Source organism: Anas acuta, chromosome Z, assembly GCF_963932015.1.
Source record: "Anas acuta chromosome Z, bAnaAcu1.1, whole genome shotgun sequence".
Lineage (NCBI taxonomy): Eukaryota > Metazoa > Chordata > Aves > Anseriformes > Anatidae > Anas > Anas acuta.
In genome coordinates this window covers 40,856,316-40,876,999 of record NC_089017.1, presented here as the reverse complement: position 1 = coordinate 40,876,999, position 20,684 = coordinate 40,856,316, and the positions used below count along the sequence as shown (strand labels likewise).

Here is a 20,684-nt window from a genome sequence, read left to right as displayed (position 1 = left end):
TTTTTCCCATTCTCTCAGCTCTAGTGCACAGAGTGCTGAGAGAGTGCTTTGCAAAGCCTAGCCGTGTTCCCAGAGATGTTTGCAAGTTTGCTTGGTACCCAGTGCTTGCTGAGGTGTTTGTCTTGTTTTTAACCTCTGAACAGAGTGAATTCCAGATGGCCTCCCCTCTCCAAATTCATATCGTTGTCTCTGAATTGTCGTGCTTTAAGGGATGATTCAGTTAGACATTAATTGAATGGACATGAATTTTCCAGAATGGACTGAATATTTCCATGATTTCACAGGAAGATATTATAGGGTCAGAACTGGTGTTTTCTAAAACTTAATAGTTCAGTTCTTACACTAAATTAACAAAGATTTTAAACAATGAATTCTAAGATTAGAAGTACTCTGTGTGTGCTCAGAATATTAGGCTATATTTTTCCTTTCCTGTAAAATACTTATTTAAAGTAGATGCTTCTTTTCCTGTATGCTCAGAATGACTCTGTATTTTTCTGCTTGACTTTCTCTTTATTTACATTATTCAATGATGAAGACACAGGCCATTTGAGATACAAGTAACATAATTAATGACATGGGCGTAATGACATGATGTTGTTTTATGCACCCAGATTCATTCATACCCATTTGTGTCAAAAGCACAATCATAAACCTGCCCACTTTTCATGATTTTTTTTTCAGTCCTGTCAAATAATCATGAGATTAATACCAAAGCATATTTTTTTATTCACATGTGCTTCTGTTACCTACATACTTACACAGATACTTTCAGAATGTAATTATTTCTTTTTCCCCAGAAATGATAACAAAATGTTTATCAGAAACACATGACAGAAATGTGGCTTTCATGTTATCTTTCCAGGACTAATGATACTGGGTTCCTTTCCTACAAGGAACATCTACCAGTAACAGAAATTGTGATTACAGACACTGACAGACCAAATTCTGAAGCAGCTTACAGACTAGGGCCTTTGCTTTGCCGTGGTGACCGTAAGTAACAACTACAGAGTTTTGCTAAGTAATGATGGCTTTTGACTAAAAAATAAAATAAAATAAATAAATAAAAAATAAATATAATCTGTTAATTTGTTAAACAGCCTAGGCTATAACATTGTAAAAATTTTACCCAATTCTTTTAGTAACTAGAAAAGAAATAGACAAAGTGTGATGTTCCATTTCAAACTAGGGTAGAATTGTAAAGAAATATTTTTTTTGAGTATAAATGTAAATAATGAAGACTGACATGGTTAGTATAGTTTTTATAGTTCTTTGCATCAAATGTTATCCTGTGGTTTTCTTCTTTAATATAGTCTCATATTATTATAAGTTATTGTTTTATTTGTTGTGTGATACTTGTCTTTCATCTTTTTTTTTTCCCAATTTATTTTTAGCTTCTACTAATAAAATGAAATTAACACCAGAAAAATTAATAAAAATAAATGAACACCAGTAAAAATCTGCACTTTTAGGCTCAGTTAGGAGACTGCATAAATATATAAATACAGGTTAACAAATATTTATTTTTATGTTTTTGATTCCATTCCTCTGACTTGTCAGAGTAATTAGGAAGAGTTGTTAACAGATGTGTGCTACAGCAGTGTTTTCTAATTTTCTTATGAAAATTTGTTAGACATGGGGGAAAAAAAAAAAAAAGCAAAACAACAACAACAAGAAAAACCTGTTGGGTGCTTCCTTTTCACATCTCTTGTCACTCAGCTGTGAATAGTTTACATCTGTTGTCTGTCATAGAACTGTGCAATCACGGGATTATGATACAGAACCACGGCTAATTCTGACTGGAAGAGACCTAAGGAGGTCTCTGCCCATACAAAAAAAAAAAAAAAAAAAAAAACACTTGTGCTTTTGAAATAGTGAAGCTGTACTCTCCCAAGGAATCCATTCTGATTTACTAGGATAATTCAAATGCTTCATTGAAGCTGATTGTATTATTACTTCACTGTTCTCTCTCTTCTAATTAACTAGCAATGTTTTACCAGTTTTGTATAAATTAGTATTATTAAACTTCCTATTGTGCTTGAATTACTGGCAACAGCCAGCTCATTGTTTTCTAAATAACTGTTACATACTTGAGTCATAATTGTGGTGAAGTTGGCTCTGTGGGAGCTGTGACCTGGAACAGTTGAGAACAGAGATGTTAAGGTGCTTCCTTCAGCTAATGACACTTTGCATAGAACGATAGACATCTGGACATCAGGAGGGGGTTCTTCACAGAGAGAGTGGTTGCACACTGGAACAGGCTCCCCAGGGAAGTGTTCACTGCACCGAGCCTGACTGAATTTAAGAAGAGATTGGACTGTGCACTTAGTCACATGGTCTGAACTCGGGTAGACCTGTGCGGTGTCAAGAGTTGGACTTGATGATCCTTAAGGGTCCCTTCCAACTCAGGATATTCTATGATTCTATGATTCTATGATAGGCTTCCTTCTGCAGTGACACCAAGTAACCCATCAAACAGCACAAAAGAGCAAAGACATGTTTTTCTCCCCCAGCCTCAGCCACCTGTTCATGGCTCTGGCCTACCATGTAAAAATTGTCCTGATGCTAACTTTTGATGGCTGGCAGTAGTCTCAGGTGGCAAGTGTCACAGCAAGAAATTACTAGAATATATATAAATATCCTGCCATTACGTTTTTCTAGGTGAGGGATCTGAATTCTGATTAAAACTATTCTATCAGGTCAGGAAGGATGAGGGAATGGACTTCGATTTTACTGTGGTATGTGGTTCAGGTCTTTGTTTGGTTTTGTAGGTGAGAGAAACTTGTATATTTCTCCCCACACACAAAAACAGAGTGCCTGAAGCAAAAAACATAGTTTAGCATAAGATTTAGAATCAGATTACAGTATTATCATTCCTTGTTCAATTACATAAGAAATCATTGAATACCTCATTTTATTTAAAAAACAATATAGATTAGTAAAGAAATACAGATACACCTAGAAGAATTCAGCAGTAATAACAAGGTATTTCTAGTTGAACAGCATAAATGCAGATTATGTTCTTATTATAAGAGAATGCTATTAGAGATTTTATATAAGGTTTTTATTAATCAAGATAAAATGCAACAAATTATAATTAAGCATGAATTTAAGGAAATATAAAACCAGGTAAATATCTAGTAACATTTTGAGTAAAGTTTATATGGGATTTAACATGTAAATAAGAATTCATATGAATTTCTAAACTGTAGTCAATTAAAGAAGATACGTTAGCAGAATTTAAATATTTATTTCCTTCTATGGGAATTATTAGGAGCTGTATCTTCTTTATGATATCTGGCAAAACTTGACTGGACTGCAACAATGGCACAAATCCTTTTCTCTTTATGTGAGAAATGCACTTAATGACTCTCACAGTAATAATTTAGAATGAGAATTAGAATTAGAATAGTTCAGGTGGAAGGGACCTCCGAAGATCATCTAGTTCAATTGCCTGACCACTCCAGGGCTAACCAAAAGTTAAATCCTATTATTTAGGGCATTATCCAAATGCCTCTTGAACATTGAGAGGCATGGTGCATCAACCACCTTGCTAGGAAATCTGTTCCAGCATTTGGCCAGAAAGAAATTTTTCCTCATACCTAGCCTGAGTCTCTCACAACACAACTCTTTGCCATTCCTACACATCCTATCATTATTTACCAGGGAGAAGAGAATGGCACCTCTCTCTCTATTTGTCCTCCTCAGGAAGCTGGAAAAAGCAGTGAGGTTGCCTCTTAAACTCTTTTTCTCCAAATTTGGCAACCCAAGTATCCATAGCCTTACAGCCCTGTAACCAGCTTTGTTGCTTTCCTCTGGTGTTTTCACATCCCTCAATATACTTTTAATATTTTAAAACCCAGAACTGCACACAATATTTAAGGTGAGGCCTCACTAATTTTAAATATAGTGGGAAAATAATCTCTTTTGACCAGATGGCTATGCTGTAGTTAATGCATCCCAAAACATTTATCCAGGGCACACTGCTGGCTCATGTCAGTCTTTCTGTCAACCAGCACCCTTAGAATCCTTACTGGTTTCCTAGCCAAATTTCTCTGAATATGTACTTCTGATTGGCATTTCTCTGTCCATTGTGCAGAATGCAGCATTTCTGTTTGCTGAATTTCATGCCATTGGTGACTGCACAAATTTGCAGTCTATTTAGACCCTTCTGCAAGGCCACTTGTCCCTCAAGAGAGTCAAGAGAACCCCCCAGTTTAGTGGGGGTTCAGATCACTAAACTTGCTAAAGATCCATTCAACTCCTGCACCCAGGTTATTCGGCCAATTCATCACTCAATGTAGCATGTACTTGTTCACCTCACAGTTGGATAATTTGCCCAGAAAGATACTGTAAGGGATGGATTCAAAGACCTCACTAAAATTCAGAAAGATTACATCCACCACCATCCCCTTATCCACCAAATGGGTGACCTTATGGAAGGAGATCAAAGGCTTTCCCTTTATGACCCCGTGTTGACTATGTCTGATGATTCCTTTAAATTCCTTTCAGTAGTACCCAGGGAAATCTCCATAGCTTTTTGAGGTACTGGAATTTATACAAACTATTAAAGGTATTGTTAAAAGTTGCTGTATCTGTTCCCCAAAAGAATACATCAAGCCCTATCTGGACAACCTAGTTGAGATTCCAGGCATTTCATTTCCTATTAACTGAGTTTTGGTTGTTGGAGCAGAGCTTTTTAACCTCTACTGTGGTTTAAACCTTCAGGCAGCTAAGCAGCACGCAGCCATTCACTCACTCCCCACACCAGTGGGACTGGGAAGAGAATCAGAGAGAGAGAAAAAAAAAAAAAAAAAGTTAATTTTTTAATTGAGATAAAGACATTTTATTAGCATGGAAAAGGAAGATAAATTATTTTTACTATGATTGTATTCATAGTAGTAGTAGTAATATAAAAGAATGACAATAATAAGAGGAAGAACAATAAGAATATACAAAGCAAGTGATGTACAATGCAATTGATGACCACTATCTGACCAATGCCCAGCCAGACTCACAAGAAGTAGCTGCTCCCTTCCCTGCCAGCCCATACAGCTTTATTGTTCCACATGTATTCATATGGTACAGAATATCCCATTAGCTAGTGTGGGTCAGCTGTCCTTGTTCTGTCACATCCCAGTTTCTTGCGTATCATCAACCTGCTTGCTGATGAGAAGCTACAAAACCCTCGACTTAGTTTATAACATATCAACAACTAAAATGTCAGTGTGTTATCAACATTATTCTCATCCTAAATCTAAAACATAGCACCATACCAGCTACTGAGAAGAAAATCAGCTATATACCCATTGAAACCAGGACGACTTCTCATACTGAATAAATCTTTTGTGGGGATCCCATTTTTTCATATAACCAACTAAACACGAAGCCTCTGTGGAGCTCAGGTGCTCTTAACACTGAAAATCCCTTGTAGACTTAGGTACTTTCCTTTGCTTAGTTTGTTACAAAACTTATACTAGCAATATTAGACAACATTGTATTTTGACTTTAACTTGTATTTTGACAAACAGGAGCATTTTGGAATTCAGCATCGTTCAACACAGAGACATCTTACCTGCATTTCCCCACCCTCCATGGAGAACTCAGTGCAGATGTATCATTTTTCTTTAAAACTACTGCTTCTTCAGGAGTGTTTTTAGAAAATCTGGGAATTCAAGACTTCATAAGGATAGAGTTATACTGTAAGTAACACCACTGCATTGTATTATTATTATTATTATTAACATTAATATCATTAACTATTACTATTATTATTTTAGTTTTCAGTAGGACTATGTTAGAATTAACTAATGAGAGGAATATTTTAAAGTATATTCTCTATTTTTATTACAGTTATTACTTTGGTAGCTTTATCATTCTTCTCAAAATCCCAGCACTGGAATTAGATTTAATTATACAAATATACATTCAAAGATAATTTCAGCCCCAGGGCATTCTTAATCTCAGCAATCACCCTGTTACTGCTCAATCAGTTCCTACTTTACACTCCTCACAGCCAGGCAGTACGTGTGGCTGTTGTGAGATTCATTCAGTCACAATGTGTGAGTAAGACCATCTATAGCATAGTACCCTAACTTTGTTATATCTTTTCCCAAATTCAATATCAGCAATCTTTTTATCATTATTATTTCCTTCATACATATCTAAAAACTTAGATTTTAGCACATAGATATTTTTTTTTACAAGAGAAAATTAAGTTGTATCGTTGAATTCAGTAACATGACTCGTATAGAATTTACCTTAGTTGTCTCGATATTTTTTTAGTCATATATTGTTCGTTATTAAAAGGGAGACTATTTAAAATGAATAATTATTGTTTCAAAATATTTTGGATTTATTTGAAATTACATATCATTTGAAAAGTTTTATAGTTGACAGGTGCTTTTGAGACTTCTTTGTAAAAGCTGACATTGGACATTTCCTTATTATGTACAAATACATTGATAATTTTCTGGTGAAGTGTATACATAAATAGATACATGTATTTTATATCATACAAAATATAATTTTAGAAACACTAGTGCATCTTTATTAAAAAAATAAAATATTTTTCTTGCATTTTTTTCCAATTATAATGTTTCACATTATTTAAACAAACAGAAAAGCACTTACTGCGTTGTTCTGTTGACAGGTGAACTATGGAATATTGTGTAGAATGCTTTCTCAATTTGGTTTTTTGTTGTCTCAGGCTGTATTCAAAAGATACTCTATTTTTAGTAGTGTCTTTAGTAGGTTTATCAGGAATGTGATAAACCTGTTAAAATTTTGTGAACAGGTGAAAACACAGTAGCATAATAACCTCGGTGCCAACGAATACAGAAAATGTGTTAGGTCACCACTTCAGTGAATCTGAAGCCAATGGGTCACTACTTCTCTGAAACAATGATAATATTGTTTCATAGCAACCTGTTTTCCTATCTCAAAATAAACCATTAAATTACAGAAACATTACAGGACTATTTCTGAGAACTAAATTCATCCATGCAGTTGGCAGAAGACCATCACTATTTCTTCATGATAATAATATGCAGAGAAGCTCATGTCACTGGTCCCGTTCATTCATATTCATCCTTCAGTTGCACAAACTTGCATTTTTGTATATAAGAATACTTGTATATATATATTTTTTTTTCTCTGTATGACTTGTGACTAACATAAGAGAAAGGCTGAATTTGTCCATTATTACAGTGGACAAATTCAGATATTTCTTCACTTCCAGAAAATATCATGAATTGTTGAATAGGTATACTTATTATTTTTTGATAGGTAGGATTGTTTGTTCTGGAGCCAGAATTGTGTATATATACTAAAGGTAATATTGTTCAGTAATTCATAATACATTATCTTATCACAACTACCTTAACAAACAAACAAACAAACACATTAATCACCTTGATAACATATTATATATTACGTATCATATTGTATAGTATCATTTAAATTTCATTATATACTCATTTGCAGTAGATTTGAATGTAAATCAACAACCTACACTTCATATGCTATTTATATTTCTACATAAATCAATGGCTTTGATTCATGTAATAATAAATAACGATAATGTAAATATCAGGTTATATGTTTAAGATGAAGATGTTAGAAATTATTTAAAATTCATTATATGATTAATATTTGGCATACCATACTAGATAACACTAAGATTTTTCTTAGCATTTTATTTTTTGATTGTTCTCAAACTTTATATCCAATGTTTTTATTTATGATATAATAGTCTGTAGACAATTAAGCCTAACTTTACCAAGGCAAAAGAGCCAGATCAAGCTTATTAGGAAAGGTGAAGTTTAGAGCTGTTTGGTTTTATGAACATCTATAAACACTGCAGTGCATACATGATGTAAAAAGCTGTTGCGAAAATATAGTTATTTATCCTAATCATATTTTATACACACAAAACTAAATAGTCTTAGACAAGATATGATTATTTTTTATTTATTTATTTATTTATTGTAAGCAAATATAAAAATAAAAAAAAACCTTGAGGCTTTGACTTTTCGTCTGAGTTACTGTAGTGTTATGCAGACTTTTTCAAAGCCATAAAGGATAATTCAACTCTGAAAGTTTTCACAGTACAGTGTATTAAATAGTTATATGACTGCAAATTATATCTTCTAGCCAGAAGCCTAAATTTCAATTTTATTTTGTCCGAGTGCTCACTGAAGGATTATTTCCATTTTAAATACAAAACGATAAACAGAAATTTAAATTAGGAGCACAATTATGTAGTAATTTAGAGGGCCTTCTGAGGAAAGAACTATTGGAAATAGTTCTGAAGAGTTCTAAGTATGAAGCTGTGATAGGCCCCCTTCTGCTATAATTCACTACTTATTGTCCAGGATGAGTGGATTCATATTTTTTTCTCTAGGGAAAGTACTTAATTATTATATTATGTAGCATATTACTTTGTAATTACTTTCTGTTACTGCATATAATGTATATGTCTTGGTACTCTAAGTAGTTCTTGTTGGCTGTGCTTTCTGTTAGTCATTTTAGCTACAGCTAGTCACTGATCACACTCCATGATCACTGTCAACTGCATCTTCCACTCCACTTTGCCAGTCTGTACCTGTGTGTTGCCAATGTTTGAATTCATTAGCTTCAAGAGTCCCTGCAATGTCTGGATTTTTTTTTTTTTTTTTGTCTAACACCAAGTTAGGTAAGGACCACAAAGTATTTATTCATTAAAAGAGCTCCAGGACAGAGCTTTCTCATGCTACCAAGAAAATGATGAAAATGTTCTTTGTCCTGGTCTTTCATCACAAGAGGACAAATTTCAGAACTCAGTCAGCATCTCTCTACATCCTGTGGCACACCTTCTGCAGGTAGTTTGACCACTGGGCTCATAATTGCCAAATTCCTTCTAAACTTGCAGTGCTATTGTTTTAACCAGAGTTGATTTAAATACAAAATATAAACTGATTATATTTATCTCTTTTTCTGACATATTCTGGTCAGTCTTCAGACAGTCCACCAGATGCTAGTAGGGTCATCATAGCTCTTTAAAACTCCATTTTGGAACTTCTGGGACTGGTTCTGTTTTTCAAGATTACATTACTCTTTAGTGTTAATAACATAATTCATTATTTCATTGGTTATTTCAAAAGCTATATGTGTTTTCTTACCTTTAAAATCTCATCAGTCACATTATTTATCAGATCTGTCATTCTGATATGCTATTTAATAGGCACATTCAGTGAGTTCAAAGCAGAATTTGTGTTTTCAGGCTTCACTCCAACAGTATCCGGAGGATTACAAAGACCTCCCTACAGAAGGTAACATTCAGCAGAAATTCTCTTTACCTAGTCACATGGAGTTTCTGTAGCTTTTGTTCTCCTACTGTTTTGTTGTTGTTTTTTTTTTTTTTTTTTTTTTAAACCCTCAGTACAGGGAGACTGAGCTCTCAACTTTATCAAATGACACAAATTATCCAAAAATTCATTTTAATGATGACAAGATTTTACACAACCATTATTTCTTATTATTGTATACAACACTGTTGATTTTTAAGTGGAAGAGATCACTTACTACAAAAGGAGTTCTGTTTAAAACTCAACTGCACATTATGTCTTATTTTATTTGAAAAATCATATGTTGTATATATTTTTTTCTCTCAGATTAAACTGTTATAGAAAAATACTTTATAATAATCAGATTTGGAGCAGATTTGGAGGTAACAAGCATATGGCATTATTCAGTCTAAAGATTGGCCAAAGTGGATCTAAATTTTCTAAAATTTCTAATGTATCTTTTAAAACTGGAAAGAAAATGCAAGTATTTCACAATTTCACTGTGATTTTTAAAAAATATATTATTCTGTAAATTAATGTTTGATAACATGTTTGAAGGTCTTTCATGTTCTCTGATCACTTCTAACCATCTTGCTTTTCTCTGAAAGTCTAATGACATGAATTGGAACCTTTAATGGTTCCAGTTCATGGAGACTTCTCATCCTCCAGTCTTTTTTTCTAGTAATAATTTAAAATGCTGGTAATCTCATGTTTAGGGATTACTCTTCATATGTGTTTATCCTTTAATATGTTAATTGAGCAGTTTATAACTTCCAGATTTTTGATTTCTGGCATATTCCCCATCTGAACAACAAGATGCTTTTCTAGGCAAACTATCATGCAAATGTTGCTTAGGGAATGATGCGGTTGACTTCAACATATAAGCTGAAGCATATTGTGTGAATATGGTTACATTAAAAAAAAATATATGAGACTTTATTGAGACCTCTCAATATATAAACAAGGCTTATAATAAAGATGGAGAAAGGCCTTTTAGGAGAACCTGTAGTGGTAGGGCAAGGAGCAATGGCTTTAGACTGAACAAAGGTAGATTTAAATTGGGTATCAGGATGAAATTTTTTTCATGATGGTGGTGAGACAACAGAATAGGTTCCCCAGAGAAGTTGTGGATGTCTCAATAATGGAAGAATTCAAAGTTGTGTAATACAGGGCTTTGAGCACCTTCACCTAATGAAAGATGTCCTTACCCAAGGCAGAGGGGGTGGACTAGATTGTCTTATTAAGTTTCCTTCTAAACCAAGGAGAAGACCATCACATATCTCATTCTGCAGTATTGCAGACTAGTGAATATTTTTGACAGGTATCAGTTTTGATGTTAATTTATTTATTTATTTTAGTTGCAATGTTATAACAACCTCTATGGACATTTTAGACAGAGAAGTTTGAAAATCTTGCAAGAAATCAAAACATTGTACATACATTGGAATCAATTTATTCTTTTCAAAAAGTTGTGTTACTGATTTTGAAAATGACTTGCATCTGTGTTAGGACAGATATTTCCTATTAGTCAATGCCGCTTTCTAGATCAAAATTTGTACTCTGATAATTGTATGAGTTGTGTGAATAAATAAGAAAAAAAAAAAAAAAAAAAAAAAAAGAAGATAAAACCTGATGAATTTTAATTTTGGTGGTTGAAATTCAGCTAACAATGGTAATCAATTAACACGTAAGTAGGATATATCTTTTTTATCCAAAATGAAAAATAACAAAGCTAGTACATTTCACTGTTTCTTGACTTCGATACTCTCTGGGGGGTGCAACTGGTTTTACTTTCACTTTGCTGGCAAATCATTGTTCTTAGTGTCAGTGAGTGTGAAGAAAGAGCTTTGTAGATAGGACTCCTAAGGTCTACTTTTCCTCCCCCAAAAATTATCTTATCCTGCCATAGCCAGAGGAAATAGTAGACTAGGCCTTAAAATAGCTTGTTCTGCTGTGTAATGTTTGTATGACCTAAATACTATGGAATAATGCAAGCAATTACTTAAATATCAATGTCCTCTTTCTAGCCCCATCTGAAGTGATTTTTTCATTCGATGTTGGAAATGGACCTAGTGAAGTTACAGTGCAGTCTCTCACTTCCTTAAATGACAACCAGTGGCATTATGTCAAGGCTGAACGAAACATCAAAGATGCATCCTTACAAGTAGATCAGCTTCCTCAAAAGTTTCATGCTGCTCCATCTGATGGCCATATTCGGTTGCAACTCAACAGCCAACTTTTTGTAGGTAGGCACTCATTTAACAGAATCTTTTCTAATTATCATCATGAAAATGTGAAAGGGAAAAAAATAGCAACAAAAAGTAACTGGGTCTTTTGAAAACAGCTTATATGGTAGAACTTTGGTGTACTTTTATGATGACTATTCTAGAAACGTGTAAAGTCTGTCCTACCTTCACAAAACTTTTTGTCTAGATCTGCTGTAAAACACATTGTACTAAATGAACTTATTTTTCATTTGCTACATCTTAGGGAGGAGGGAAGTTAAGGGGCCTGGTGTTACTAAATAAACTGTATCTTTAGGAAAAGTTGAAAGTAGATCACTTAGAGTTTATGTGATCTGACCTGTGAAGCAAAACAGAAATTCCACAGTTGTTTATGTCAATATCAAGTCTAAACAGTTTTCTAATGATAAGGATCCAAAATCTTTTTCCAAATGATCTGAAACTGTACTAACATGATTTAAGAGTAGCACTTCCCAGAAAATTTTGTCAAATAATTGGCTACTGAATAAGGTGATCTTTTTAACAAATGAAAAATAAATAAATAATAATTAATATGCATTAATTAATAATTAATAACAATTAATATGTATATTAATATATATATTGGCTGACTTTGTCAAACAGTTTACATGTCTAGTATAGATTTTTGTATATTTATCTCTTATATGGAGGTGTCAATTTAAAATTTTGTCTAGCTTGTTTTTTCAGATAGTGTTCAGAGATGAATAGTTTGCATTGAAACAGAGATTCTATTCTGCTGCTTCTGGTATTTTTTGGGGGGAAGCTTTTAGTCAACAGCTGCCTGGAAATTCATGAGGATTGTGGCTGGCAACCTTTGATATTGTGAAGTATTTTCTGGTTTTCTTTGTAAAAGAGAAAGAAGGGGGGAAACAAAACACAACAAAAAAATAAACAGCAACAACAACCGAAACAGTATTATAGTAAATTTTGTAACATAGCTTAGGAGAAAAGATACTGTGCATATTGCACACCTTGCTAAGAAATCACAATGAACAAAATGTTGGCCGTCAGGAAGTGTCTTAAAATGAACAGTCATAATAAATGAAGAAACAATTATTATTACCTTCTGGATTTTCCTATTCATTTACATATTTTCTTAACATTTACATGTTTCATAGTCAGGACGGACCAGCCTCTTCAATCAGCAGAGAAGGGAATAGATTCAAGACTGGACACAGCTTCCACCACAGGACAAAATATGCAATCCCAGACATGAACTCTGGGATATCATGATCCATACCATGAGACAGACATATAGACAGACATGCAGAATAATTAAGCAGTCAGCAGAATTTTGAAAAAGTAAAACTTTACTCTTCATCACCCTCCCTTAACCTTTTCTCCTTTATTTTTATATTTTTATTTTTATTATTTTATTTTTATTTTTATTAATTGTTCTGTATTTCTTCATCTTTCCTTCTCTCCCTTTCTCTCCCCTTCTCTTCTCTTAAAAACAGGCAAACAAACAACAAAACCTAATTTCTGGGTGTTATTCCTTTGTGAATTAATAACAATATGCATCATTGCTTGGTATCTTACTGTGCTGTGCAGAATATTTTTTTCCCATTAAAAGCTTCAGGAGTTCGCTGTAATTAGTTGAGAAAAAAAATGCATAAGCATATATATCGGAAATTCATCATAGACTGTTCAGGGGTTGTAAAATATGCAGATGTTATTCTAAATCTACAGATTGGTTCTTTTTTATTTTTGAAAGCTCATACAAATTTATTTCAGGTGGGACGGCATCTAGACAGAAAGGATTTTTGGGATGCATTCGTTCATTACAGTTAAATGGAATGGCCCTTGACCTGGAAGAGAGAGCGAAGATAACACCAGGAGTTGAACCAGGATGTCCTGGACATTGTAGTAGCTATGGTAACCTGTGTCATAATGGTGGAAAATGCCAAGAGAAATACAGTGGATTCTCTTGTGACTGCAGTTTCTCTGCCTATGCCGGGCCATTCTGTAAGAAAGGCAAGCATGTCTTTTAGCTTCATCAGTTACTGAAAATAAGAGCATGCAGTCCAGAATAAGTTCTTTAAGGATAAGTCTGAATGGTTACAAATCATTTGTTTCACCTAGTGTAGACAAACATTCAGTTTAATTTGCTCAGTATGTGTAACTAGTTTTATAAACACGGTCTTCCAGAGTTATACTCTACACATTATTTTAACACCATTAAAACACCATATGTGAGAGAGTCACTATGTTTTCTTTAATGTTATGTAGCAGCTTTCATATTTTAATATTATAGTACGGCTAGGATTTTTTTATATATAAAATATATATGTTTAAAAAATATGTTTGTATAAATACGTCTGTCAAGTCTTAAGGATTAACTAGGACTAAAGCTATGACTAAATTTGGAAAACAAACCAAGAAGTAATTTTTTTTGTTTGATTGTTTGTTTTTTAACCGCAAGAGGAAAATGACATTATGGGGAAAAGGAGTGAACCCATCTTTCCATCCATTCTAATTGAGTTCTTCACTAATAGTGTTATACTAGTGGATGATATACAGTCACTGAGTTTGAATTTTAAGAATGGAAGTTCATTTAGAAATTAAATATTTTCAAATCATTCTAATTTGTTAAAAATTGCTTTCTTCCTCCATGTATTCTGCAAAGTACTTGCTGGCTTAAATGCCATCGCTCCAGGTTTCTCTAAATTCATGAGCATTATATCTACCCAGCCACTACTGCCACCAAAAAAATAAAAGACTCTTGTGAAATCCTTCCATATGCATATCCCCTGTGGCACTAATGCTGCTGAGTGTCTTCCATTCATTCTCATGATGTCTTCCAGCTCCCCAGAAAATAGAAGAAGAATGGTCACAATACAAGCTTATTATTCTTCAAGTGATTGATTAGTGGATCCTGTTGCTGAAAGTGTGGGATGACCTTTAATAATTTTAATCACTGTCTTTCAAAAATACTGAGCCACATTACAGTAATTTACAGATTTCTATTTATTTATTCATTTATTTATTTTCTGAAGTCTGTGTGTGATAAAGGTATAGTCTAAGAGTTGTTTTAATAGGAAGCTGTTGTGAGATGTTCTGGAGACACAGAGGGCCTTTATATCTTCTCCCACACACTTGGGCATAGACAAGTTTAGTCAATGTGTTAGTGTGTTAGGATTTAAACTCCTGCACCAATTTTTCTGTATGTGCAGTGTACTTAGGAGAGAAAACATGGACTTCAGGACATAAATAAATAGGAAAAAAAAAAAAAAAAGGAAAAAAAAAGAAAAACAAAACAAAACGCACACACACAAAAATAATAATAAAAAAACACAATAGCGTGCTCAAAACCAGACAAGAAGAAGCACATCTTCATGCAACAGATATTTACGACACATGCCTAATGTGGTTTTGGTCTAACACAGTCTTATTATCCTCTATAATTCTAGGTATTATTTCTGTTAATATTTCTTTCAGCCACAGCGCAATAATTAAGAAAACTTGTTCTTGTTTTTTGAATTGTTTTTTATTTCAGAAATCTCTGCCTATTTTGGAACTGGAAGTTCTGTGATATACAATTTTCAGGAATACTACACCTTCACTAAAAATTCTAGTTCTCATGCTTCTTCTTTCTATGCTGACATGACACTGAGCAGGGAAACAATCACACTTGCCTTTCGAACAACACGGACGCCAAGCCTACTGCTTTATGTCAGCTCCTTCTACAAGGAATATCTCTCAGTCATTCTAACCAGAAATGGTGAGTGTTCAGATTGGCTGTCTGGAAATGTTAATGAGCTGTCAACTCAAATTTATCCTGATTCCCAGAGCTGAATCACAAATTAAACATTGTCCTGTTGTTGCTTAAAATGGTGTCTTTATTTTTCTGTTGTTACAAGCAATGCTTTCCATCTCAACATAATCCTTAATGTAATTCCAACTTCTACTGCTTTTTAATAGTTTTGGCAAAATTAATTATTTCTGGAAATCCTTTAGTTTTTTTTGTTGGTGGTGGTGGTGGTGTGTTTTTTGTTGTTGTTGTTGTTTTGTTTTTTCTTTTTAAGACTTGAAACGAAATTCAAAATGTATCTGGTGGAAACCCACATCATATAACAGATGGACAGATGGGAATTTACCTTTTTCTATTTAAACTAAGCATGAAATCTTAGTTGGATCTTTGTTTTGCATTCTTTCATCTTGTCTACTAATTTCTTAATGGCTAATTTCCTTCTTTTACTCCTAGATATTTTTTTCAATTAAGAAATTTAATTACAGAAAGAAAAAAAAAAAAAAACACACACACAAAAAAAATAACATGGATATTTGAGTGTGTTAAAGACTGTTTGCAATCGTACTGGCCCTGTGCTCAAAGAGACTGGCTTTTCCAGTTACATTGGATAACTGTAGAGTCCTGATCATGTGAAGTAGAACATGACTGAACATGATCATGTGAAGTAGAACATGACTGGCCTGGGTCTGGATGGGGATTTGCTTTTCAAAGGGCTAATACAAAGTTGTAGTATATCTACATCTGATATCACTCCTATCTCTGACAAGAAAACCATGGAGCCTTTGTGTTAAAAAGCCTTTGTGGGATATGTGTAGAGACTATACTAAGAGTTAACAACAAGAAATGGAAAGTGAGATAGAAATGATTCATTGTATCTTTCTTGACAGTTGATTGGTCAGAGATTTACAGTCTGACAGTGTAAATATTATTCAAGAATAGTACTGGTAAGGTAGAGAGTTTTATTTGATAAATCATATTGAAACAAGCTACCAGACCAAGCCTTTCTGAGATACACTAAATAAAATGCCGCAAAACCTTTAACTCATTATGACAGGTTCACAGATTATACAGATTTGTCACAGTTTATAGGTATACTTGTTACATCATCCTACTTTCAAAATTGTTGTTACCCTTCCTATTTTCTTCTTTCATTTCTCACTTAAGTCAATTTCTCCTATTTGAGCTAATTCCTTATATAAATTAAACATTTGGTTTGCTCTTCAAATACATATGTGAAGCGGGAGGTATTGTATATGATCTACTCTGTCTGTTGTGTACCCATTGTACTATACCATTTGAACTATCTGTATCTGCAGGAAGTTTACAGATCAGGTACAAACTAGACAGCCATCAAGATCCTGATGTCTTCACCACCAATTTCAAAAGCATGGCTGATGGACAGCTACACCATGTGAAGATTGACAGAGAGGAGGAAATGCTCCTTGTAGAGGTGAATCAATTCAATTCAAACAAAATAATAATAATAAAAAAAAAATAAAAGGGGGGGGGGGGAGGAGTATTACCAAAGAATATAAGATCCAGAACAAAATGAAATAGTTAAAACAGAAAACTTACCCCCAAATAAACTGTGTTTTAATATCTTAAATAAATAAGTAAATAAAGCAAAGCTTAGCAGACTCAGTAAGAGTCAAGTTTAGGAATTCTCTTTGGCTTTCTTCTTGTCTATTTTAAAAAGGCAATTTATCCTCATCATTTTATATGAAATGTTTTATTATTAAATTTATATAATTGGATGACTGCTGTCATTAATTTGGGATCTTGTATTTTGATATTTGTTTTTAATTAATCAAACAACAATACACATATTTTTATATCTAGAAAATAACTTAAGCCTACTTTCCTATTTCTCACAAGTCCTTTTTAACTCAATGGAATATTATTATTAAGAAAAAATATATATATTTTTTTATTTTTTTATTTTTTTTATTTTTTTTTTTTTGTGTATAGCAGATGATAAAATAGAAATACTTAATTTACCAATTAATAATTATATTATTTAGAATTGCTAGAATATCAATAAAACCTCAATTTTTAAATTATTTTTTTATAAATAATGGATGTTTCAAGTTAACAGTTTAGTGCAAGAGATAAGATTCCTTAATTATGCATTGGTACAAGGCTTGAAGTCAAGCTAAAGCACACCTAGAGTTGAAGCTGGCTGTGTCTGTGAGAGAAAATAAAAAGGGTTTTTTTAGATATGTGAATGGAAAAAGGAGAACTAAAGAATACATAGGGCCGCTCCTTGATAGGGAAGGTCTCCTCACAGACAATGACATAGGCAAAGCAGAGACGCTTAACGCCTTCTTTGCCTCTGTCTTCAATGCCGATGATGGGCTTCGGGACCCAGGGTGCCCCGAGCTGGAGGACCGGGACGGTGGGGATGACAAACTCCCAACCGACCCTGAACGTGTGCGGGATTTGCTACTCCACCTGGATCCCTACAAGTCCATGGGTCCGGATGGGATTCATCCCCGGGTGCTGAAAGAGCTGGCGGATGTCATCGCGGAACCTCTCTCAATTATTTTTCAATGATCCTGGGAATCTGGAGAGGTCCTGGTAGACTGGAAGCTGGCAAATGTTGTGCTGATTTTCAAGAAGGGTCAGAAAGAAGACCCTAGCAATTACAAGCTTGCCAGTCTCACGTAAGTGCCCGGTAAAATCATGGAGAAGATGGTTCTCGAACTTACTGAGGCGCACCTGGGGGACAAAGCAGTCATTGGTCCCAGCCAGCATGGGTTTGTGAAGGGTAGGTCCTGCCTAACTAACCTGATTTCCTTTTATGATAAGATCGCCTGTATGGTGGACCAAGGGAAACCAGCTGATGTGATTTTTTTGGACTTCAGCAAGGCTTTTGAAACGGTTTCCCATAGGATCCTACTGGACAAAATGTCCACCATACAGCTAAATAAAAACATCATACGATGGGTGAGCAATTGGCTAACAGGCAGGGCCCAAAGGGTTATGGTAAATGGGGCTGCGTCAGGCTGGCGGGCGGTCACCAGTGGGGTCCCTCAAGGCTCCATTTTAGGGCCGGTACTTTTCAATATTTTTATAAACGATCTGGATGTAGGAATAGAAGGTATTTTGAGCAGGTTTGCTGATGACACCAAACTTGGAGGAGTTGTGGACTCGAATGAGGGTGGAAAGGCCTTGCAGAGGGATCTGGATAGGTTGGAGAGCTGGGCGATCACCAACCGCATGAAGTTCAATAAGAGCAAGTGCCGGGTCCTGCACCTGGGACAGGGAAACCCTGGCTGCACGTACAGACTGGGCGATGAGACGCTGGAGAGCAGCCTAAAAGAGAGGGATCTGGGGGTCGTGGTAGACAGCAAGTTGAATATGAGACAGCAGTGTGCCCTGGCAGCCAGGAGGGCCAACCGTGTCCTGGGGTGCATCAAGCACGTCATCGCTAGTAGGTCAAGGGAGGTGATTGTCCCACTCTACTCTGCGCTGGTGAGGCCTCACCTCGAGTACTGTGTGCAGTTCTGGGCACCACAGTATAAAAAGGACATGAAACTGTTGGAGAGTGTCCAGAGGAGGGTTACGAAGATGGTGAAAGGCCTGGAGGGGAAGACGTACGAGGAACGGCTGAGGTCACTGGGCCTGTTCAGTCTGGAGAAGAGGAGGCTGAGGGGAGACCTCATCGCAGTCTACAACTTCCTCGTAAGGGGGTGTCGAGAGGCAGGAGACCTTTTCTCCATTAACACCAGCGACAGGACCCGCGGGAACGGGGTTAAGCTGAGGCAGGGGAAATTTAGGCTTGACATCAGGAGGGGGTTCTTCACAGAGAGGGTGGTTGCACACGGGAACAGGCTCCCCAGGGAAGTGGTCACTGCACCGAGCCTGACTGAATTTAAGAAGAGATTGGACTGTGCACTTAGTCACATGGTCTGAACTTTTGGGTAGACCTGTGCGGTATCAAGAGTTGGACTTGATGATCCTTAAGGGTCCCTTCCAACTCAGGATATTCTCAGGATATTCTATGATTCTATGATTCTATGATTCTATTCTAGAGGTATACTGGCAGGCAGAGTATTTACAGTACAAAACTTGAACTTCAAACATTAAATAAATGTTGAGTGACTTTTTTATAATGAAAAGAATATTTTCCATTGTTTTGTGTGTTTACCAATGTTGTTTATTCTGATAATAACTAAGAAGGAATCATCCAAATAAATTAAACAAATACTAATTTATTAAGCATTTATTAATGCTTAAGAAGTATCACAGCTATAATCAGTGATTTTTTTTTTTTTAAAAAAGATGCAATTAACAAAGGTTTCCCTCAGCTTTTTTATTTATTTATTATTATTATTATTATTATTTATTTATTTATTTATTTTGACTCACATTTTACCTGTTTTCTTTCAAAATTTAACTAAAGTCATTTCCATTATCCTACTTTGCTCTTCAATACACCATTTTGCAGGTTAACCAGAACGAAAGAATGAAATTTATTCTGTCTTCAGGCACAGAATTCAATGCAATCAAGTCTCTCATACTTGGCAAGATTTTAGGTAAGTGAAACACCACCTGGTTTTCTAAAGCATAGATCAAAATGTCACCATGGCAAACTTAATAGCATTGAAAGACATTTGTTGTCTTGAAATTAATTAGATGCTGAGTTACAATCAAGGTAGGAACTTCAGTCCTGTTGGAGTACAAATATAATCAAGTGTAAGTACTTCCTGAAAAATATGCAAGTGTATTCCATTAAAAGTAATTTTACACTTATCTCTTCTATTTTTGCAATCAAACATTATGAAACACAACATTTTTTTTTTTCCTCTCAGGAAAGAATAATTTATCATCATATCATACACAAAGACCATAGAATGCTATTAATCTTAATGTATCTTAAATATTTATAAGTTTGTAAGGCATGATGTTGTCATTATTGTTATCTACAAGTCTATTAATTTTCCATAAAAACACATTCGATAAGTTATGAAATTTTATAAAATAAAGAAAAAAAAACTTGGAAATTAAGTGGCTGCCTTGGTGTCTCACAGAATCACAGAATCACAGAATTTCTATATTGGAAGAGACCTCAAGATCATCGAGTCCAACCTCTGACCTAACACTAACAGTCCCCACTAAACCATATCACTAAGCTCTACATCTAAACGTCTTTTAAAGACTTCCAGGGATGGTGACTCCACCACTTCACTGGGCAGCCCAATCCAATGTCTAACAACCCTTTCGGTAAAGAAGTTCTTCCTAACATCCAACCTAAAACTCCCCTGGTGCAACTTTAGCCCATTCCCCATCGTCCTGTCACCAGGCACGCGGGAGAATAGACCAACCCCTACCTCGCTACAGCCT

General features: G+C 34.8%; 1 protein-coding gene across 2 annotated transcripts in view; it reads left to right on the top strand.

Annotated features, from left to right (window-relative positions):
- Nucleotides 1–20,684, top strand: part of CNTNAP4 (contactin associated protein family member 4) — a 218,221-nt gene that overhangs the window by 173,965 nt on the left and 23,572 nt on the right. For both annotated transcript variants that reach the window (XM_068667353.1, XM_068667352.1), the window contains exons 15-21: nucleotides 863–990; nucleotides 5,529–5,699; nucleotides 11,351–11,569; nucleotides 13,322–13,561; nucleotides 15,084–15,308; nucleotides 16,655–16,788; nucleotides 19,789–19,876. In XM_068667353.1, the coding sequence (XP_068523454.1) occupies nucleotides 863–990; nucleotides 5,529–5,699; nucleotides 11,351–11,569; nucleotides 13,322–13,561; nucleotides 15,084–15,308; nucleotides 16,655–16,788; nucleotides 19,789–19,876 (1,205 nt within the window). The remainder of the gene's footprint in view (nucleotides 1–862; nucleotides 991–5,528; nucleotides 5,700–11,350; nucleotides 11,570–13,321; nucleotides 13,562–15,083; nucleotides 15,309–16,654; nucleotides 16,789–19,788; nucleotides 19,877–20,684) is intronic.